General features: G+C 47.1%; 1 protein-coding gene across 5 annotated transcripts in view; it reads left to right on the top strand.

The window, feature by feature from the left end:
* Positions 1–22991, top strand: part of SGSM2 (small G protein signaling modulator 2) — a 36465-nt gene that overhangs the window by 10045 nt on the left and 3429 nt on the right. For 2 of the 5 annotated variants that reach the window (XM_018084833.2, XM_018084831.2), the window contains exons 2-21: positions 1105–1267; positions 3058–3219; positions 5420–5487; positions 5988–6133; positions 6827–6961; positions 7386–7510; positions 8118–8185; positions 9161–9324; positions 9826–9955; positions 11314–11448; positions 14267–14417; positions 14963–15027; positions 15418–15563; positions 15986–16114; positions 18564–18746; positions 19090–19476; positions 20151–20275; positions 21095–21177; positions 21618–21727; positions 22220–22316. In XM_018084833.2, the coding sequence (XP_017940322.1) occupies positions 1105–1267; positions 3058–3219; positions 5420–5487; positions 5988–6133; positions 6827–6961; positions 7386–7510; positions 8118–8185; positions 9161–9324; positions 9826–9955; positions 11314–11448; positions 14267–14417; positions 14963–15027; positions 15418–15563; positions 15986–16114; positions 18564–18746; positions 19090–19476; positions 20151–20275; positions 21095–21177; positions 21618–21727; positions 22220–22316 (2772 nt within the window). The remainder of the gene's footprint in view (positions 1–1104; positions 1268–3057; positions 3220–5419; positions 5488–5987; positions 6134–6826; positions 6962–7385; positions 7511–8117; positions 8186–9160; positions 9325–9825; positions 9956–11313; positions 11449–14266; positions 14418–14962; positions 15028–15417; positions 15564–15985; positions 16115–18563; positions 18747–19089; positions 19477–20150; positions 20276–21094; positions 21178–21617; positions 21728–22219; positions 22317–22991) is intronic. The other 3 variants (XM_018084832.2, XM_018084835.2, XM_018084834.2) reach the window with 3 other exon arrangements.

Genomic DNA, 22991 nt, shown 5'->3' with positions numbered 1-22991 from the left:
CCAGCCTGGCCGCGGGGATGGCGCCGGGCTCCTGCTCTCCTGCTCGTGTCAGACAGGCACTGCTCTGCCCCCGCAGATGTCCTGTGATGGCAGAGCACGATTCTGCCATGAGCTGATTGCTCACAGGGTCACGCGGGGATGTGCCCGGGAGTCCTGGTCCTCTTTCCAGGCTGTTGTGCCTGATGGGGTGGTTGTGCTCTGGGGCAGTAGTTCTGGCTGGAAGTGCACCAGCATGGGAAGCAGTGTTAGACCTGCTGCTCAGTGGCACTCGGGTTAGTTCCAGGGCCTGAGCAGTGCAGACAGGGTTTTTTCAGATTCTGGCATTCAAGTGTTGCGGGATTTGGAGCCTTCGAGTACAATAAGGAGAGGAGTCTTCAAGAAGTGCTCAGCACCCGACAGTGTTGGGCGTGAAGTGCAACAACAAAAGGCTGCCTTCTCTCAAAATGAGCCACTGAGTGCTGGGTGAGAGGCAGAGAGTATCGGAGCAGATGGAGAGGCATGTGTTCCTGTGAGGAACATTTCATGTGCAGTTGAGCTGTGGTTTCCCCCGGGGCTGCCCTGCTGCCAGGCAGTGCAGGAGAACTGGGTGCTCACGCAGACCCTGTGAGGGCTGCCCTGCTGCGTGGGCACACCTGGCACTACAGCTGGCTCCTCTCTTGTCTGTGAATGAATCCTTCACCCCTTCGCATGGGCAGTGTTGGCTGTGTGACTCATCTGCAGTCTCACTTTAAAAGCTGATAGACAGGGAAGGCTTATTTTTTGTTTTGGTTTGTTGTTTTGGTTTTTTTTAATTTATATTTCTTTTGTTTCTCTTTCCTGCAGCAGGTTACACCAGAGCTGGATAGATTTCTGCTGCAGTCTTGCAAGGCTGACATAGTGCAGTGCAGTGCTTTGCTGGTGCCATCAGGGTGTGTACAGAGTGGTTCTGTGAGTCTGTGATGTGCATAGTGGGGTGACATTACTGGGAGATTTCAGTTTGGTTTTGTACTGCCATGATCTGTACCTTACAAGGTGCTTGTAGTTGCAGGTTAGACACGTGCTGGCATGATCTGGTTTGGAGTTGCAGTGTGTCTGCCTGTCCCCCTGACTGTCCCTGTCCCGCAGGTGTGGTGGAGGCGTGTCTGCTGCACATGCTGAGGCGCAGGGCCGCCGGCTTCCTGCGCTCCGACAAGGTGGCCGCGCTCTTCACCAAGGTGGGCAAGACGTGTCCCATCGCGGGGGACGTGTGCAAGAAGGTGCAGGAGCTGCAGCAGCAGGTGGAGAGCAGGTGAGGCCAAGGTCTGTTTGCCAGCAGAGTTCCTGCAGAGTGTGTGTGTGTGTGTGTGTGCAGCGTGCTGGGCACACACAGACTGCTCCGGGAATTCAGGGCCTGCCTGGGCCACGTGTCTCGTTCGTGGCTGTAACAAGAGGCAGATGGTTGTGTTTGATCAGGCTGGCAGCAAGCAGAGGGGCAGAGGTGGGGAACTGGGCCTTTGGTGTTTCATTGTGCTGCTCAGTCCAGCAGAGCAGCACATCCAGCCCACACACAGCACCAGAAGTGACTAATTGCTGGTGATTTCAGAGGGCTCACAGTCAGGGTATGGTGGACCAGCTTGGTGGGAAGGGAGTGGGTGGAAAGAGGAACCAAAGAACAGACTTAGTGGCAAAGCTGTTTTGGCATGCTTCTGTCAAACCAGTGACAGATTTGTGGGTATCATGGTAGGAATAGTTAAGTTAATGGATACAAAACTGATGGGAGGAAGGATGATATAGGAAAGCTGTTAAGTACATACTGGACTTGAGCACAACAGAATTTGTCCTGGAGTCAAGGACTAGAGATTACAGAAAGTCTTAAATTTCTTGGTGCTGGTGAGTAGTGCAATTAAAATTTTCCATGTGGTTCTGCTAATGGAGTCACAGTGCCTGAGCCTGTGGGAGGAGTGTCTTGTCCTGTAAGCTGAGGACAGGACTGTTTTTTCTTCTTTGTGTAGCCACTGTTGAGCCCTGAGAGCTCTTTGTACATCATCTGAACTTTTAGCCTCTGATTAACTTGCTGTAAGAAGGGCTTTGCCAAGAGAGCTTAACTTCTTGTTCTGTTGAAGTCTTCAATTATTGACAGTTGTTTAAATTAGCATTTATATTTCTGTGTCATTTTCTGGTATTTATTAGACTTGTAGTTATCAGGCTTTGTTATGTAGCTTTTAGCAGGTATGTACCCATTTTTGATATATTTTTAATTGTGTGCCTACTGATACAGACTGGCATTTTATTAATTTTATTTCTTAAAATGTTGGGAAGAAGGATGCTTTCTGCTGAAAATTCAGCAGCCTCTCCTGGTTACTAGCCCACTCAAACCCCCCTCTAACTACTAGAGATCTTTGACTGTGTGCTCTGACAGAAAGGAGCAAATGACTTAAATTCTGTGGTTTCTCTTGGAATTTTGTGGTTTTCAACTATTAACAGCCACAAAATTTAAGTGCTGTGGAAAATGTGCACAGTAAAGAGACTAATGGGAGGTCTGTAGGGGGTGGACTCGCTTTGCTGGGTGTGTGAAATGAGACAGCAGGGCTGTAGCTGCCTCACTGGTCCCAAGGTTGTGGCTCAAGAAAGCCCCTCTTTAGGATGCAGCTAAACACAATGGAATTGCTCAGCTGTCAGTGCTGGCATGTATTTCTTGCCTTGTAGAGGTGCTGTCATGGCCTCCTGGAGGACCAGGGACTGTGTAAATGCAGAGAGAAGTTACAGATCTCACCCCAAAGAGCCCCAAACAAATGTATTTACTCTTTGTAACTGAACAGTTTCCTGAAAGGGAACCTGAGTGCTGGCAAAGAACAGCATTGTTTGAGAACATGGATCTTCTCCTGCAGATTGTGGATGTCACAGTATCTTTCCTCATTGAGTCAAAACTGAACTACACACCCCAGAGGCAGGGAGTGCTCCCCCAGGGATGCAGACAGCTGGTGTACAGACCTGCACTGGTCAGACACAGGGGGTGTTCCAAGCCCTCCCCACGTGGAGAGCTCTCGGGGAGAAGAGCAGTCGGAATTCTGACTACTTTTACTTTATCACCTTCTGCAGGAAAAACCAGCCCAGTGGGCAGGAACCCCTCAAGAGACAGGGATCAACCACGAGCAAAACTCCTGTCCTGACCCCTCAGGCCATCAAACACATCTGGGTTCGGACAGCCTTGATCGAGAAGGTGCTCGACAAGATCGTGCAGTACATTGTTGACAACTGCAGGTAAGAAAAGAAGCAGAAACAGGGATTTGTTGGGCTGATGCTGAGTTTAGGTATCTACAACAAGGGATTTCATCAAAAGTCTTCAAACCTCTGTGATGCAGAGTTCTGGTCAGATGAAAACCAGTTGCACACATTTAGAAATAAATGTACTTTTGTTTTTAATCAGTGATGGTGTTTCAGGCTTACAAAAACTGTTAACAGACATTCAGCTTTCCAGAAATCAGCTGAAAACCCTAACTTCAAGTATATTAGGTGCCCAGATTCTAATGGGACCTAGATCTTAGTGGAATAGGAATGTCTTCTAATAGATTATGAGTTGAAAATAATCCTTTGGAACTTTAATATGTCAGGGAGGAAGATGCCCTTTGTAGATGAAAGAAGGGAAAATTAAAACAGGAGGAGTTAATGACATAAAACCTTAGGGTTGTGAAAACAGGTTCTTTGAATTATGTTTCCTTTTTATAAAAGTCAAGCTCTGTGTAAAATGAATCTTCCCTTGCAAAACCAGAGAAGAGCATCAATGCTTTATGGATGTATTCCACAGGGACTCCTTAAGAGGAAAAGACAAGTTCTCTCTGTTCTGTCATTGCTTCCTGCTGCCCAGGATCAGCTGTGGTTTCCCAAGGGGTGGCTCTTAACTTTTACCCTTCCTGCCCTCCCATAACTGATGATACAGAAGACTTATGGGGCACACTGGGGACAGTTTCCCATAAAAAGATAAAGGGAGGGACCCTAAAGCTTGATGTGGTCCCAGAAAGGTATGTGTATATCTGCTGCCACTGCAGTTTGTTTGCAGGGGTCCTCTTGTCAGTGCACACTGGGGGACACATTCTTTCCCATCAAAGCCCAGGACGAGAGCTAGGGCAGAGCAACTTATTTTTACAGTATTTTCCAAGTTTGCATTACTGTTTTCCTTGTCATCAGCTTTATTTTCATGATGTATCTTCCCACTAAAAAGCAAGAGAATGGAAGAAAGGTTTTTGTGCTGTTCAAGCAAACTGTTGCTCTGGGACATGTAATACCAGCTTGGTTTATGAGCTGTGTGCAGCAGAGGCAGAGGGAGGCTTGGCTGTGTCGCAGAGCCAGAGTTAATGGAAGCATTTCAGTAGCTGTCTCAGTGTCTGTGGGTACATGGCCACAAGGTTTTTGTAATTTCTTTGCCATGTAATCCACCAGGAGACAAGTTAAAGAGAGTTTGCTCTCAATTTTTCCATTACTGTGTGATGGAGGTGTTCACCTTCCTGCCTTCCCCATCCTTTAGATGAGTTAGGATCAGGTCCTTAATTGCAGGTATGTGATTTTGAGAACCTGATTTGGTGAATAAAACAAACCTCTTCCTAAGGCTTGTTGCCATGCATTTTTGACATTACTGCTCCAATGCTCCATGTTCACATCCTTCAGCTGTTCTGTCCTAGAGGAGGAGCAGGTGCTTTAGAGTTTGAGCCCCACCTAGTGAACAGACCACAGAGGACAGTGGCATTCCAGAAATGTGGGTGTTTGGATTTTTTGGCTGTGTGGTTTTGTAAGGCAGCTTTGCCTGCTGTACTGGCAAGACTTTGGGGTCACTGCAGGAGCTACTATTTGTAGCAGTTCATTGTTCTTGACAGTGTTTCGAGGTGATTCCTCACAGATGAAAGAGGTGTTTAAGAACGTGTGGATTGTTTGGTCTCTGTGGAAAATGGACAAAATTGCTTGCAGAGAGTTATTGTTTGTCTCCATATTGCAATAGTGCCCAAAGCCCCAGATCAAATATACTGGGTAAACACATTGAGCACAAGGCAAGCTCCTGCCTCTCAAGAGCTCAGTTAAAAAATAGATGAAGCAGAATGAGCAGATGAAGCAGAATTGAGAGGAGGTGACTTGCCTGGGATTATCACAGCTGATCACGGGCAGAATGTGCATCCAAAGGAGGGATGGTGGTCAGCTGGTTAAAGGTAGAAATCTGGGGTGTAGTTTTATTGAATTAGTGGTTCCAGGCTCCTTTTATGCTCCACGGAGATCTAGTCAATGTTATTGATATAGTTTAGGAAATTATCTGCTTCTAAAGCAGATGTCTAAAATAAACTGAATTAATTTCTCCATAGCATTCTTACAATATGTTTTAATGATCTTTAAACACAGTTCGGGACACACTGTGTTGTAAAAGGCTTCTTTAGCTGCAAACCCAACTTTTAATTGGGCTCTGATCTTTTATTCCTAGTAAATATTATGAGAAAGAAGCTTTACTCGCAGATCCTGTTTGTGGCCCAATACTGGCTTCTCTTCTGGGTGAGTTCTTGCAAAGTTACTTCTTATGCTGAGGAAAATAAATTGTTTCTTAAAACGTTTTGTATTATAACACTGTTACAAGAGATGGTTTTTATCTCTCACATGTAGTTTAGCTGTTTATAACAGAGCCACACAGAAGATGTTGTTTTGTTGCTTACAAGCCCAGTACAGACCGGTCATCTGGTTTTATTATTAATTTTTGAATTTTTGGTTGGATCAGAAAACAGAAAGGGAATGGCTTTTTACTGAATGCTTGCTGGCAGATTGTAACTGCTAATGCTGCTGTGGCAGGGGGTTGTGGCCTACAGGAGTACTTTGACACAGCCCTAGGTAACAGGACCTGCTATGTGTTGTCTGTATTATGGGCCGATCCTGTAGGATCAGAGATCATTAATATTCTCTTGGCTGGAGAAGGAGATCTCACCTTCAGTGCTCAACCAGCAGGATGGGACTGTGTGTTTGTGACCAGGCTCAGGTTTCTCTGCTGGCTGTTTTCCCAGTTGGTCCCTGTGCTCTGGAGTACACCAAGCTGAAGACAGCTGATCACTACTGGACAGACCCTTCTGCCGACGAGCTGGTGCAGCGGCACCGCATCCAGGGCGTCCACGGCCGCCAGGACTCGCCCTCCAAGCGCCCAGCCCTGGGAGTAGGTATTTACTGGGTGGCTGCTTCTGAGTTAAGGTACAGGTTGATAATAAAAACAACCCCATGAGGGAGAGATCTGAATCTGGAACAACCTTTCTGTTCTGTAATGGAGCCTTTATCACAGATTAGAAGTCCATTTGGGCCCCAGCGTCCTCTTTGTCTCAATGTAGAAGAGTTTGAGATCCAGCACTAAATTCTGTGGCTGTTGACAGTTGTGATCTGGCCAAGTAACTCACAAGAGATTCTGAGCTGCTGTGCTCAGGGCTGAGTAAGAGTTCAGGTGATTTCTCTGCAAAGTCTCCTGGCTCCACAAGAAGTTCCACTCCATGGAGATTGGTCTGAATGGCACAGTTCCCGGGTTACTGCCCTGCCAGCACAGCCATCCCTGTCCCCCTGCCCTGCCCTCAGTACAGCCATCCCTGTCCCCCTGCCCTGCCCTCAGTACAGCCATCCCTGTCCCCCTGCCTGCCTCGAGTACAGCCATCCCTGTCCCCCTGCCCTGCACTCAGCAAACCATCCCTGTCCCCCTGCCCTGCCCTCAGTACAGCCACCCCTGTCCCCCTGACCTGCACTCAGCACAACCATCCCTGTCCCCCTGCCCTGCCCTCAGTACAGCCATCCCTGTCCCCCTGCCCTGCCCTCAGTACAGCCACCCCTGTCCCCCTGACCTGCCCTGGCCGTGTGTCTGTGCCAGATCCGGAAGCGCCATTCCAGCGGGAGCACGTCCGAAGATCCCTTTGCTGCCTCAGCCAGGGAGTACGTGGAGTCCCTGCACCAGAACTCCCGGACACACCTCCTGTACGGCAAGAACAACGTCCTGGTGCAGCCGGTGAGCCTGGGCAGGTTGGGGCCATTGGCTTGAGAAGGCGGTGGGGTAGGAGAGGGGGCAGCTCAGACTTGTCAGGGGCTCAGGACAGTGCTGCCTTCCTGCCTGACTCTGTTGTGCTGAGGGAGATTAGGACATGACAGATGCTTTCACTACCTGCCCAGTGTGAGTGTGAAGTGGGCCTGTAGGCAGGAACAAACATACTGGACCATATTTCATAAAACCCAGTGATTCTATTGTGATTTCCCCCTCTTTCTAGTAGTAATATTAAATACCAGTACTTTTGTTGTTAAGGTTTCCCTCAGCAGTTCCCAGATAATGCACCTCTGGAATTTATGGGGCATAGGAACACTGGAACATATAACTTCTAGAGGTACTTTGTGCACTTCAGTCACCTGGGTTTTCTGTTTGTTGCTTCTGTGAACAGAAAGATGACCTGGAAGCAATTCCTGGGTATCTCTCCCTTCATCAGTCAGCAGATAATTTGACATTAAAATGGACTCCAAACCAGTTGATGAATGGAACCCTTGGAGATTCAGAGCTGGAGAAAAGGTATTCATTACACTCAGGAAAGATGGGAAACATTCACAGTGTTTATTCCTTGTATACTTGACACCATGACATAAGTGTAACAAGGCTGATTTAATGGAAGGACTTCTGAATAGTGCCTGAGTTGAGGTGTTGGACAGCTTGGGTTCTGTTCCTGTTTTGTCACAGATGAAGCAACTTTCCAAGGGTCCTGTCCTGCATTTGCATATAAGACCTTTTCTAAAGGAAAACAAAAGCCTGCTCTTCCATGTGTTCAGGAGAAAAGGCTCAACACAACCTTCTGTCATTAGAATTCTTGTACATCCTTTCAGAAGGTCCCAAATCACTTGGCACCTGTGGCTGATCTCAGCCTCAGAAGAGAGACCTGCAATGTCATTGTCTTTCCTTAGATCAGTTATTCATTGGATTTGGGATTTTGCTTCAGTAGGAAGACAGGTAGTCTTGCACCAGGCAGGTATGTCTCCTCAGGGAATGCTTCCTTCAACCCCAGAACCATGCTCTCAGATGCTTAATCCACACCATTCTTTTTCTAAAACTTCATGTGTATTTTTCATAGCACATTAATGAATATGGAAAAACCAATGTTTCCTGCACTTTCCTTCCCTCTTAGTGTTTACTGGGACTACGCACTGATAGTGCCACTGAGCCAGATTGTCTGCATCCACTGCCATCAGCAACGTAAGCATAACCCGTCCTCTCCTGTGTGCCCCAGAGCCCTCCCTGCCAGGGGATGTTAATGCTGCTGCCAGTTTATGTGGTGCCTCTTAGGGGTTGTTATGAACAGAGACAAACGCTTTCTCATCTTCAACTGCCTTCACTGAAGGGCCCAGTGGGGCTCCTGTGTCAGCTGATTTCTGTGCTTTGGTTTTTCTGTGTGTTGGGCTTTTCTGGATGTCTGTGCAGAACTGCACTTACAGGAAGCTGTCAGAGGCAGGTGTTAAACATGGAAGCTTTGGCTTTGTAAGCACAGACCCCCATCCACTGAGCATTTCAAAAAAGGAAGGGGGGGAAAGCAGGCCTGTCAGCCTTGTCCACAGTGGGATCATCAGCCTGTAGAAAGAGCATGTGTGTAACCAGGGCACCCTCTGTCACCCTCGGACCACCCAGAGCTCACGAGCCCATTCTGCTCAGTGGAGGGAGAATCTGGAATGCCACTTCTCTCCCACTGCTCTCCTGACCACAAACCTCAAGTCAGAATCACAGAGCAAAGACACAGAACATTTAGAAATTTTATTTGAGTCATATTTGAGTTACAATTGGACTGAAGGACTTCTTGAACTAAGAGCCTGTTTTAGAAGACAGTTTAAATATTTTGCTTTAAAATACATAAGCAGGAGAGCCACTTGAACTATGTCTTTTTCTCTCTCAGTGTCAGGAACACCTCTGACTCGTTATGGATGTGTGGGAATGAGTGTTAAAATCTGCAATCCCAGCTGATAGAGGATGACAACTGCAGGAGGCCTGTCACAACTTGCTTGTATCTTGAGATTCTTTAGGACTAAAGGGCTGAGATCATCCCTAGATCACACTGTGTCTTACAGAGGTTTAGTGAACTACTTAGAGATGATCACCAATAAAATTCATTTTGAAAGTAAGAGTAGAAAATAGAGGTTCTAGTGTGACAGTCTGGACTCCCCTTGTCCTTCTTTGCAGCAGAAAGCAGATGGACATTAGTCTTGGTGAGCCAGGATGGAACTCAGAAGCCTCCACTGCACTTCCCCCAAGGAGGGCACCTCCTCGCCTTCCTGTCCTGTCTGGAAAATGGTCTCCTGCCTCGTGGTCAGCTGGAGCCACCACTGTGGTCCCAACAGGGCAAGGTACTGTCTTTTCTGGTGGGCTGTTGGAGTAGGTGGGGCTGGTCTTAATGTGCCTGATCCACAAGGTCTGGGCATTCATTTCCAGCTGCTTTATAGTAAAGTGGGAGGCAAAATAACTCCATTTAGTCAAATTTGATTCTTATACAGATAAACATTGTTCATACCTTCATTGCCCCACTGAGCAATGAACTGGAGTCTGCTGTTGTATCAAAATACAGCCAGGTGGGAGGAACCAGACTCGAATGGACTGGGACAGAGCTGCTGCTGGAGGCTTGGGGTGCCCAGCTCCCACAGATTACAAGAAAAGGCTGGTTTACAGTGCACAGAAAATCACGTTCCGTGCCCCTGAACCACTTGCTGTGAATGACTCCACATTTTCTCCCTCACCTCCTCCCATCATTGAAAGTTTGAAGACTTAAAATGCTAAAGGTCTGCAGTAATAGTTTGTTGTACTCTGTCAGTCACTCGTAGCTGAATGCAAGGAATCATTATTTTCTCTAGGGTAAGGTATTTCCAAAGCTTCGAAAACGGAACAGCAATAAATCCGTGGACATGGAGGAGGTGCCAGCTGAGGACACGACCACAGACTACGTGTTCAGAATCATCTATCCCGGACACAAACACGACAACAGTAAGTGCCTTTGTTCAGCTTTGTTTAAAACAAACAAACAAAACCCCAAACTAAACATCTGATAAACCTTGAAGTAATATCCTGGGAAGTACCTGGAGGTAACAGACAAGCCAGGTTCTTGGGGGGTTGAGGGGGAAACCCTATCACAGAATTGCACCGAGGAGATAATTGTGATCAACACGGACAGCTTAGGTTTCCTTAATGCAGTGGGACTTGTTATCTTAGGAATGGAGTCGAGGTGGGGAATTTTATTTATATTTACTCTGTGTTTTGCAGAGGAAGTTTTCAAAATACTCCCCTGGGCTTGCAAACTAAAACCAAAAAGATTGCTTGACTAGCCAAGAGCAGCTTTGCTCCCGAAGTGAGGATATTTTTACTGGCCACACTGCTTGCTTATATTGTTGTTATTAGGAAAAAAAACCCATAAAACTCAACTCCTACAGTACTCCAAGAACCCCTTGGGCTAAGTTTTCCTGACTTAGAAGCAAGAACTTCTAAGTTTAACAATGGATAAATAAAGGCCCTTCCAAGGAAATTAATGAATTCCCAAGCACCAAACCACCTCATGTCATCAGTGAATACAAATTCCTTACATGCAAGAAGGCATTTGAGTTAGTTCTCAAACAGCATGTTTGGTTTTATTCCCCTTGACAAAGAAGCAAGAATTTCCCCAGAAGATCAGACCCTAAAGTTTACAGGGGATTTGGAGTTACTGCTCCTGTTGGGACTTAGTGCAGCTGAAAAAACAGGAATCTCCACTGCACCCTCCTCACCCCGGGACTGGACCACAGTGGTGGCCAGGCTGTGCTGGGGCTTCTGGGCTGGCACAGAGAAGTCCATGCACACACCAGCAGAGCATGTTCTGCCTTTGCCTGGATGGAGAGGACTGCAGAGTCCAGGGGCACACTGAGCACAGACCTGTGGGTCCTGTGCCAGGCAGAGGGGCTGGCCCTGCTGTGGGGTCCCACGTGTCTGCAGGACCAGGCAGAGCTGGGGAGCCAAGGTTTGCTGCCCATGAGGGCAGGGTGAAGGACAGGAGCTAGTTGGAGCCAAGAACTCTTGCAGAGCTTTGCTGAAAAGCACACTCAGCTGCTGCAGGCACTGGGAGCTTTCTCCCTTGCCATGATGTGACACGTGTGCTCTCACAGCCTGTGCACACTCAAAGGCTGCCCTGAGTTTGGTGGAGCTGCTTTTTTCTGTAAGAAACTCATTTTTCATACCTGTTTACAGGAGCTTGTACCCTCGAGAAGAGGGCAGGATTCAGGTCCTTTATCTTTGCTGACCATGTCCTTTTGAGCTTTCCCACAGAATCGAGTTCTCTCTTCTTATGCTCCTCTTTCACTATTTTCTTTGAGCAGTAACTATTAACTACCACCACTTAGCTGCCAGCCGCTCTACCTCTGTTGACGATGATGAGGAGGAGGAAGATAAGCTACACGCAATGCTATCAATGATCTGCTCTCGGAACCTCACAGCTCCTAATAGGATGAAAGGTTTTTATCCTCCTCCCCTGTGTCCCAGAGCTCCCTTGCAGCTCCTTCCACTGATGCATACAACAGTGTTGGCATTATTGCAGGGAAGAACATCTCACGTACCCCGTGAGCTCTGGAGATGGAGGGGATTGTGCAGAGAGGCTGGGAATGTGCTCACAGCCTGTGGGGAGTGGGAACAGCATCTTCCCTCTCCTTTGACGTGTGTGCTGCTGAACAGGCAAACCCCTTCTCTTTCCAGAGGCTTCCTTTCCTAAAGGCTGGACACTAGAGCAGGTTCTCCTAAGAGAAGGAGGGAGTGTAAGAGCTCTCTGTGTTCTCCCTCCAGGAGCTGGTCATGCACAGACTGGGGAGGGCAGCCTTGGGTTGCAGCACTGGGGCAGAACCAGTGCAGCAGGAGCAGTGATGTGCTGGGCACAGCCAGGAATGGATGTGCCTGCGTGGGCAGGAGAGGGCAGGAGTGTGGGGAGGGACAGTGTTGGCCCAGGGGTGGTTTGGGTACATGAGGCCACTCTGGACACCTCTGAGAGGCAGCAGAGATGTGCAGAGAAGGTTGTATGGAGATGCAGTGCCTGTCTGGGGTCAGTGCTTTCATTTCACTTGCATCCATAGGCTAGATGGGCTTCAGAGGATCAGCTGTGAGACTCTCCACCACCCTCCACAAATCTGTCACCTATTTATTTTCCTAAAACAATCCATAACAGATTATTTAAGTTGGTATTCTCGAGAAGTGTGTGCATTTGTGATCCAGTAGTGTAGTTCTGGATTCTGAGAGGTCCTTGCTTTCTCTTCCACCTTTAAATAGTGGAGCAGTGATTTTGGTTCCAAGTGATGTTGGCCCTGGGCTGGTGGGACTGACTGCAGGAGATGCTGATTGCCCTGCATCCCTGTACAGTGCTGAAGTTCTGCTTAGACAAGGCATGAACAGGTGTTCAAGGAGATCCTCCTAAATTCCTCTAGGCTGCCCACACACTGGAAACTGATAAAACCCAGACCAAGTTAATAAAGAGTTCTTGGAAAGCATGGATGGAAAGAAGCTCTGAAAATAGAGTGTTCCCCCTGAAAAAAGATGCTGTTTTAGGAAGTTTCAGTGTGTCCTAACTGATCATGCCTGGATAGGGCAGTAATGGGAAGGAAGAACATTTAACTCTGCCATGTACACCTTAAGAGCCAACTGGTCTAAAGCATAAGAACACAATTTAGTCTTTAGTCAGATGATGGAAACTTCAAGTTATCCCACTAGAGTGGCTGTCAGGTGTCTGCTTTTGCTTATTTAATCTTGAAGGGGATGGCAGAGTTAAGGATGTGTCTGCTGGACTAGCCTGCCTGGCCAGCAGCCCTGTTCCATAATGACAACACTGTTGTAGCAGGTTTGCAGCCATTTGCTTTGACATTTTGCAACATGCTCGACTTTTGCATGTAGCTGAAGTTACAGATAATACCACTATAATTAAATAAAAGATGCTGTTCACTCTAATTCTTCACTAATTCAGGTACCTTTCATCTGAATCTTTAGGTTCTGTGGGGTTCTTTCCTTGTTTCTCTAAAAAACGGAATAAAAAATTAAAACTGAAAAACCCACTTTTCCTGTCTGTAGAGGGGAGGCAAAAATGATCTAAAAATGTTTATCCAGTGGTTTTTATTTGAACCCAATAAGAAGCTGCAATAAATACTGGGTCATTCAGCTCCTTCCTGAAGAATTAAGGTGAAGAGCATTTTTGCATCACACTTTGTTTTGTGTAGTGGAACACACATTGCTTCCGCATGAGCCTGTGCTTTTTCTGTTAACAAATGGTTTTACTCCACTCCTTCCTCACCTCTGCCCATTTTCTAATAGACACTCCTAAAATGCTTTGTGCTACCTTGATTTAAAATGCATGAGATGGTTTGGAATTGCCCCCCCCAATAAATGTCTGTTTGAAAAGCACGGCCCAGGGGACTGGATTTTGCTTATAAATGTTAATTTAGTGACATACTTTATGACATAAATCATGGTATTTGCCTTAATTTTAATCACGGGTGAGCTGAAAGGCCAGTTATTTATTATAAACCAAAAAGCCCACGTGCTCAAATGGCAGTTGGAAAGGCTGAAGAACTGAAGCCAAGCTTTCTGAAGGAAACTGCTGATTTTTTGAGTTGCCTTCTTGAAGCTGGTTAAAAAGACAAATAGATTTGGTGGAGCAGGGATAGCTCAGGAAGCTGCATTGTACTGTTGGATCCCATATTCCTGCATAGTATCCTTTTATCAACTTGGTGTGGACTTTAGCAGGACTGGAACTGTCCTTTTGTGCTGAATATTTTATAGGATCTGGTTCTGAGGGGGAAAGAGGCATCTTCTGAAAGTAACTGACTTGGTTTGTCTTAATTCTTTCATGCTTCAACTTTCACTCCAGCTGGACCAGCAGTTCCATGGCTGATTCCAGGAACTGCAAAATGAAATTCTGAGGCCTGAATTAAATAGAAGGTTGGGCTAGATGATCTCTTCTGGCCATAAATACCATTTCCATAGCATTACACAAGAACCAGCTCAGTTGTCACTGCAGCACCCTTTTCTCTTTTGAAACATGAACTGGGATGTGCATGGGCAAGAGAGGGGGAAATGGTGAAGGGATTTGGCTTCCTGGGAAGGGCCCCTGCTCAGCATGCAGCAGGTCCAGCTGTGCCCAGAGCAGTGATTCTGAGGATGCTGCTCTCCTGTTTCTGGAATCAAGGTTCAGAGCCTGCTGAGAAGTAAAGCATGAACCCTCAGAATGCACAGAAGGAAGAGGAGGAAAGAAGGGAAAAGGCTGATGTGCTGCTGTCTTGTTTGGTTTTTCTGCAGACAGCGGTGAGATGATAGAGATGCAAGGCTTTGGGGCAAACCTGCTCTCCTGGCAGCTGGAGCACTGCAGCCAGGGCTCCTCCTGTGTGTCCTGCTCCACAGGCAGCTCTCCCTACGACATTCCCAGCTGCTGCAACTGCATCCACGACCGGTGAGCAAGCTGTGCAGAGAGCTTTCCCGGGGGACTGTGTGCATGCCACAGGTAAAACCAGGAAGGTTTTAGTGGTTGCAGCACCAGAGTAACAATTTTCAAGTAGTTTCTAACGTGAAAAGATGGACCTAAAAGCAATAAATTTAATTTATAGAACTAACCTATTAATCTACTCTCCAGTTGCATTTTGATAGAAAAATTGCATCTAGTTCTTTTGTCTAGTGTAACAACTTCAGCTCTGGAAGCATTACCTGTAACAAGTCATTAACAATTACAACGAAGGACAACAGTTTGCCTCATTTGATGTGGACCTTTACAGTGTACCTGCAGCAGTGGCTGCATGTGCCAGGGGAATCTGTTTGGGGCCAAAATGTTGGTGGGGAAAATGCTTTAAAAAGTGGAATTTGTTATTATTGTGTCCTTTAACTAAATAAATCTTGGTGCAGAGAAAGAATTGCTATGTGTAGGACATAGGGATCAGCATGAAATTCCTGATGCTCTCTCTCCTCACAACCTGCCATTGTCCTGTTGATGTCTCTCCACAGAACTCCACTAAAGATGTTGTGTGAAAGCATGAAGAGGCAGATAATTTCCAGAGCCTTTTATGGATGTGAGTGAAGCTTCTTGTATCTTTATGCTTATCTAAACAACATGGGATGTTTGGTTTAGAAAGCAGCCCCACCCCAACTTCATTGCTGTGAGTCAGAAAAGCTCCAGGCAGTAGGGTGGATGTGACTCCAGTGTCACAGCTTCATAATGCCAGTATCTTGTGGGTTCTGCAGATGGCAGTGGGTGAAGGGATGTGCAGACAGAATGTAGTTTGCCACGGCAGCGTAACGGGCTCCTTGGATTTTACTGGTCTGTGTAAGATCTGTTTAATCTTGGGCTCTGTTGTAATTCCTGGCTGTGACACCGTGCAGTGTTCAGTTCACACAGGATGTTGGTGGCAGGTTTACTGTCCCAGGGGCTGGGCACTGCTCACAGATGACCATTCCCCCAGGGCTGGCCCACTGCCGGCACTTGTCGACGGTGCGGACTCACCTCTCGGCCCTGGTGAACCACAGCATCGTCCCCCCAGACCGGCCCTGCAGCGCCGCCGGGGGCCTCACCAAGGAGGTCTGGAGCAAGTACCAGAAGGACAAGAAGGTCAGTAACACAACACCTTTGTGTTCAGCTCCATACACAACTGCCCTGGGCATGGAAGCACTTGGAATGGGCCCCAAGAAATATTAGAGGTGTTTTCTGCCCTCCACAGGGCCACTTCTCTGTCTTGTAAGAATGAGTTGATTCTTAAAATCTCTTCTCTCCTTTGCTTCTCTGATGATGGCAAAGATCTGAATTAACTTCAAAGCAACTGATCTCATGATGACTCCAGTCTATTCCAAGTTAGATTATTTTCATGGGATGTTTCACTGGATTTGAGCTAAGGCTTGAATCAAGCTGCATAATCTGTCTAGTGCCCTGCCTGTATTTCACTGTCTGTGTACTTGGTGTGAAGTGTCTTTGAGTGTGCCTGAGGAAAATACAGATATATTGCCTTCAACACCTCTTTCTCCTGGCTGCTGTAGAACTACAAGGAACTGGAATTACTGAGGAGAGTTTACTATGGCGGGGTGCAGCACGAGATTCGGAAGGAAGTGTGGCCGTTCTTGTTGGGTCACTACAAATTCGGGATGGCCAAGAAAGAGATGGACCAGGTAAGCACAGCTTCCCGGGAATGGGAATCACCTTTGCAGAGAGTAGGTTTTGTTTTCTGAATAGCAAGGGTTGGTCTTTGTTACTGTTAAATATTCCCAAGGGAAAAATGCTGCTGAAAACACAGGTAACCCATGTTAGCAGAGGGATTGTGATACCATGCTGTTATGTCTGAAAGTCACTAGATGGGAGTTCTTTCTTGAAGTCAGGCAACCTGCATTCAGCTCTGCCTGTGGCTCAGGGCACTTGTCCTGAGCACATTCACAAATCTGTCACTTAGAAAATGGGGAGACATTGACACTTGGATAGGAACTTGACTCATCTCTCTCTTATATGGTGTGTTAACTGAGTTACTGCATCTGCATATGTGGACTTCTGCTGGAGCTGAGAACAGCCCAGATGGACCCTCTGGAGTTACTGTCCAGAGACCAAAAATACCCAGAAGAAGGTTTGGTTTGTAAGTTCATTATGCTTTTGTTAGACTTAAATATGTGCCCCTGTAAAACACACGATGTGACTTCAGATGCCACACTCTTCTTTTTAACATCTCCCATGCTGCTGCTAACACTGGTCATGAATAACTGCCCAGGTTATGTCTCAGCCTTATTCTGCCATCTGAAACCTGGCATGAAGTGTATCGTTTCCACTAGTGAAACCACAGTTTGCCCACCTCTCAGTTACACCATCTCCCTTTGCTAATCTGTTTATAGCAACAGCACCTTTCTCCTTTGCTGAGTGCTGTCACTTGTTGCACTTACTCCCTGAAGGAGAGAAAGTGATATGCTCCCCTGCAGAGCCACGGGACTGCAGCAGGACCCAGGCCTGTGGGGAAGGGCTGGACTGTGTGTTGGTAAAACATTGCTTTGCCCTGACATCACCCAAATATTGGCTGAACTGGATAGAACAGTAATGAGGTTTGCCCTGGAATATAATTAACACATTAATCTGCTTTTCAGTTAGTGTTATTACCAGGGAGGTAGCACTCATGCAGTAGCTTATCCTGTTCTGGATTAAATTGATAAGGAGTAGTTTATATATCAAAACATTTGGCATTTGCTAACTCCCAAGTACTTTATATGCCAAGGGATAGTTTATATCCCTGTGAGCACCTCCAGAGCAGAAGAGCAGCCTGACCTCGAGCCTTGCCATGGGCAAATCAGCTGTCTTGCAAACAGGGGCCACTTTATAAACAGCTCTCTTCTTGCTAAACATTGCTATGGCAATTTGAGTTGTTTTCCTCCCACTAATCTTTATAAACCAGTTCTGAACACAGATGGAGAAATATACCCCTTCACTGTTCAAACTGGGTCACAGTCCAGATTCTCCTCCCTGAATCCAGTCATCTTTGCAGATGTTTATATAGATTTTCTGGCTGCAGTGTGTACATCAGTACTGTTCTGCTGAGCAAATTCCTGCCCTTCCATGCCACCAGCATCTGAAGAAGATGCAGTACCCCAGAAACCACAGAGGGCAGTGAGTGAGCCCTGCTGGTTGCCCTAGCTCATGAGAACTGAAAAAAGGGCCCAGATGCAGAGTGGGAGATGTGAAGCCATATCTCAAGGATGCTAGCTCCATCTCCAAAGGGCATGTGTACAGCTGGAACACAGCAGATTTGGCAAGAAGACATAAATAATGGAGCCTGTTTGTATGACAGGAATTACAGTAAATTCATAAAGAGATGATGCAAGATAGAAAAGATCTGATCTGCAGAATTCAGGCTGCTATAGAAGATTTTCCTCCCTGTGTTTGTACCATACTAACACAGGGATGCTCTAAACTTACCTGGAATTCTAAGGAGCTACTCAACACCAGTATTGAACAACAGTAATAACTGACTTCTCAAAGGAATGGGCTGTGGGGACTGAAGCTTACACTGAATGTAAGAGTCTGTTAAATGAATGACAGTCATAACACCTGCATGTACAGGGAACTCCTCATGTCCTTAACTGAAGTCATCACAGGTGATTTATCATCTTTGCCTTCTGATGGTATTTTTGCAGTTGTCCATCAGTATCTGGGGCGCTCCCAGACATGGCTGTTCTCCAGCCCTCCACTAACTGTTGTATTTTATGATTTATGACTCGACAGCTACCTCAAGTGACAAATAGCCTGCAGCTCTTAGCATGAACACTTGGGTAGCAGCTCAACCAGCAGAGTCCAGAGCCTGGAGCCATCTCACAATTGTGGTTTCTCTTCAGCTCTTGACAAGTGACAGAGTAATAAAATTACTGCATGTCCCTTAATAGCTCTAGGGGAGTTTCTGTGTCTGTCTTTCAATAGAGAAAGCCACTGAAAGCAAAGATGTGTTTTATTACTGTGGGACCAGTGCAGGTGGGTCTGGCCATACACAGTGCAGCACTTGCCTTAGACCTCTCCCTCCTGGCTTCCTCCCGGTGCTGATGCCTTCTCTCCAGGGGAGCAGCACCTCAGGACGTGTCTGTGTGCCTGCAGGTGGACGCAGACATCGCTCTGCAGTACCAGAAGGTGATGGCAGAGTGGAAGGCCTGCGAGGTCGTTGTGAAGCAGCGAGAGAAGGAGTCGCACTCGGCCACGCTGGCCAAGTTCTCGTCGGGCAGCAGCATCGACAGCCACGTCCAGCGGCTCATCCACAGGGACTCCACCATCAGCAACGATGTAGGTACTCCCTTCCCACTCACCATCTGCTGTGGGCAGCACTGGGCATTCGCAGAGGTGCAGCCCTGGGAAGCAGAGATGGAGGTTAGCACAGCTCCATCAGCCTGGATCCTGTGCAGAGATTGGAGCTGTAGCGCCTCTAGGATAGAGTGAAGGCTAGGTTGGAATTTTGGGAAGGCTGTAGCTGTTCTTAAGCAGGACCTGCCTAAGGGGCTTTCAGGTTCACCCTCTCTCACAGAGGATTAGCTCCGCAGGTCTCTCCCTTGCAGGACCCTCAGTCAAGTCCAGCACAGAGCAAACGATGGCTACTCTGAGAGCGTGTTTTTGGTTTTGCATGTCCCAGGTGTTCATATCTGTGGATGAAACGGACTCAGTGGAGCGGGAGCCCAAAGGGCAGGACGAGCCCCCGTTCCCGGCGGTGCCGCCCGACACGCCCGCGCCCGCGGCCGTGGAGTTCGACTCCCCCGACTCGGGGCTCCCGTCCTCCAGGAACTACTCGGTGGCCTCGGGCATCCTGTCCAGCATTGACGACGGGCAGAGCGGCTCCTTCGAGGAAGGGGCTGAAGAAGAAGGCAGTGCTGAGGTGGGGAGGACTGACCCCGGCACACCACGGGTGCAGAGAGCCAAGGCAGTGGTGCTGCAGTCCCAAGACTCTGTCTCAGAAGAGCAGCTGTGTTCCCAGGTGGATTATTTAATGGATGTGGCTTCTGTCTGTGCTGCATCCTACACAGTAAGTCACAACTGCAGTACCAACATCTCTCTGCACAGAATTGCTTTTTTAGCAAAGACTTGTACTTTTTCAGATAGGATTTAATGAGAGACAATGCCCAACTAGAACTACAGCTGGTGGGATGATAACTGAGGGTTTTTGCATCCAAATCTTTTCATCTGGATTTTGAGCTAGATTTGAAATAAGACAGCAAGAAAAATTTGTCATTTTTTAAGTGGGAGGGCAAGACAAACAAGTAGCACATTTCTAGCAATTAAAATTTTCCAGGGGCTGTGGGTGTGGACAACACACCAGTTGTAAGATTCCAGTGTCATTTAATTCAAGCTAAACCCCACATTTAATCAAACTGAACCACAACTTAAATCTATATTCAAGATGCCACCACCTCTATTACTGTTGCAGTCAACAGATTAGCAGCTCAGTCTTTGCCTCTCTCTGCTGAAGTTGTTTAGCTGGATATAACCATCTGGAAGTAGGACAGGCTTGGCACATTTTTCAGTGAAAACAAATGTGTTTTACTTGGCATTTTTGACAGTAATCGAGCATTTTGATGTCCTCATCTGCCCAGAGTGTAATTGTACTGGTTTTGGTTTGGTGATTCTCAGAGCAAATCTGCACAAAGTCCTGAGAGTGCTCTAAACTCAGCAGATCTAACTAAAACTTCTCTTTTCCAGATAGAGTTATTGGACACTGTTGCCTTAAATTTGCACAGAATTGATAAAGATGTGCAGAGATGTGACCGGAATTACTGGTATTTTACTGCCGAGAACCTGGAGAAGCTCCGAAATGTCATGTGCAGGTAATGAACTTGGAAACCCACCACTTTCACATTTATGTCACAATCCATAAACTAATCTATAAACTAGAATAATATGCAAATAACAGTCTACAAAAATTTTCACTAATGAACTTAAAAGAACTTGTAAGGAGGAATGGCAGCTTAGAGCACAGGTCCAAGTCTGGAATGCAAGCTTGAGAAGATTCTCCCCAGACCCTGTTTTAGAGAACTATCCTCTGAATGTCCTAAGAGGTTTGGGTTTCTCCTGACCAGGATAATACATCCATGCTCTGAGGGTGTGCTGTGAAGGTGACAGTAACTGTGCCCAGATCCATACAGTGCTAAGGGACGTGTGTAAGTAGACAGAAAGCCCAGCTCTACAAATCCAACCAAAGTCAAACCACTGTCTGACCACTGACAGCAGCTGGAAACAACAGAAAGTTGTTTTCCCTTCTGGGAGTACAGATTGCAGTGAAGGTGGTTCAGCTACACACCCTTAAAGCAGAAAGTGTCATAGACTTTAGCAGTCAGAAAAGAGAGCAAAATTCCACTTAGTGGAAAAAAGAAAAAAAAATGCAAAAGCCCAGGTACCTTTAACAAATCTGGGCTTTTTCCATAGACTGTTGAGGCTTTGTCAGCTGTTTTTTCCCAATCCACTGAGATGCAACCTGTGTGTGTGAGGGTTGACCTCTCTATCGAGGCAGCAAACAGTAAAGGGCTGTGAAATGCTCTGGGATGGAGCTGTCAGAAAATTCTGAGACTCACATGTTCAGCAGCTCCTTAGGATTTGATCTCACATATAGAATCATCCTTCAATACAAGGATTTCTTCTTTCCACAGCTATGTCTGGGAGCACCTAGAAGTTGGTTACGTCCAAGGCATGTGTGACCTCCTGGCTCCTTTGATGGTTATCCTTGACAATGGTAGGAAGGCTTTTCCTTTGGGACATGTTGGTATCCTTAGTGAGGTCTTCCCTTAGAAATGCTGTTTCAGAAGGAGTTTCTGCCTTAACCAGGGCTGTTTTCTCTGTTTTGTCTTTTCTCCACCTGTGGCTGTTGTTGAGATGGCTGACATTAGTATCTTGGGGCTGCCCTGTTCACTTACTGACTTCCAGATTAAATATTACTCAATTTAGTAAAATTACTGTGTTCTGGCAGTTGCTGAAGCTGAAAAGTCAACTGCAGGCTGGGTTCTTTGAAACTTAATGAGTAAAAATGGTCCAGAGTCAGGTACCAACCTCTGTTTCATCTAAATCCTGGGATTAGGGAACAGCAAAGGGGAAGATCCTGTTTTTCCCAGGCCCTGCAGTTTGTTATTTTGGTTCAAGTCCCTGCAGCACTGAGTGTCTGTGTTGTCCCTGCAGATCAGCTGGCCTACAGCTGCTTCAGCCACCTGATGAAGAGGATGAGCCAGAACTTTCCCAATGGAGGTGCTATGGACACACACTTTGCCAACATGCGCTCCCTGATCCAGGTGAGTGGTTGGATTGTTTTTGAAAGAGGACAAGGCTGTGGCAGAGGCTCGGGACTCACCTGATGCCATGGTGAAGGCCAGGAGCTCCAGTGACTGGGATTCCATCTAGGACTTCAGAGCTGGGGAGGAGGAGAGTTGTGGTAAATGGGTTTGCAGAGTTACAGCCAGAGAGAAGTGGGGAGGGGGAGATGAAAGTTTGGCATTTGTTGAAAATCTGTAGGATCTTCATGTTGCTGCTTGGACCTTTAAAGTGATGGTGAGGATTGACTTTGTCACCCCATCTGTGCACAGCAGGGACTCCTCACCTCAGCCCTGCCCAGGCACCCCAGTCACAGGTTGGCACACTCAGGAACAGGCTGTGCCTGTGCCAGCAGCTGTTCTGACCACAGAGCAGGGCATGAGGAGCAGGGCAGGAGTTTTAACCAGACTCCAGCACCTCTGACCTTGGCTACTTTCAGACCAGATCCTGACAGCTGATGTTTTCCATTCTAGATTCTGGACTCAGAGCTTTTTGAACTGATGCACCAAAATGGAGATTACACTCACTTTTACTTCTGCTATCGCTGGTTCCTGCTTGACTTTAAAAGAGGTAATAATGTTCTGTGCCTGTAATTTAGAGTTGTATAGAACTGTAACAGCTCTGGGTTTTGGTGTGAGTGTCTGTTGGGGTGGTGAGTGACAGCTGGGATCACAGGGGAGTTTGTAGCCAGGAAAGCTAATGCAGCTCTGGGATGAAACAGCACTGGAATGGAGTCCAGGCTTAGAAAGGGGTGCTGAAAATTCCTGATGATGTGATTAAAGCCACGTTTCTGCCCAATGCAAATGCCTGTTTGCTCAAGGTGATCCCAAGGTGATCCCACTGCTCTGTAAGCTTTGATACCTCCTGTCTAATCCTCGTGATGAAAAGGAGCAGCTCAGCTGTAGCTCAAGAGCTGTTGTACTTTGAGTGAGGTGCTCTGTATCCTGTGGGAGCACCCTTGGATCCCATGATCCCTGCACAGGCACACTCCAGCAGAGTGTTAGTGCTGACAGCCCTGGATACACATTGACACCTGCAGCCTGTAACCCAGGAGAGCTCCTGGGCTGCTCTCACACGGTCACTGTGGTTCAGGCACCTTTCTGGGCTTGGCTCTGCACCACCACACCTCCAGGCTTTGGGATTTGTACTTTTAACCCAGTTCTGTGCCTTATGTGCATTAGTGCCAGGAGTTGGCTGGAGGAGGGGGGAGAGGAGCAGGAGGAGTCATAGGGTCTATTCTGTCTG

The sequence above is a fragment of the Manacus vitellinus genome, unplaced genomic scaffold (assembly GCF_001715985.3).
Source record: "Manacus vitellinus isolate BGI_N305 unplaced genomic scaffold, ASM171598v3 scaffold_76_pilon, whole genome shotgun sequence".
NCBI lineage: Eukaryota > Metazoa > Chordata > Aves > Passeriformes > Pipridae > Manacus > Manacus vitellinus.
Note: the sequence above shows the minus strand (reverse complement) of the source record. Positions and strands in the feature narration are given on the sequence as shown.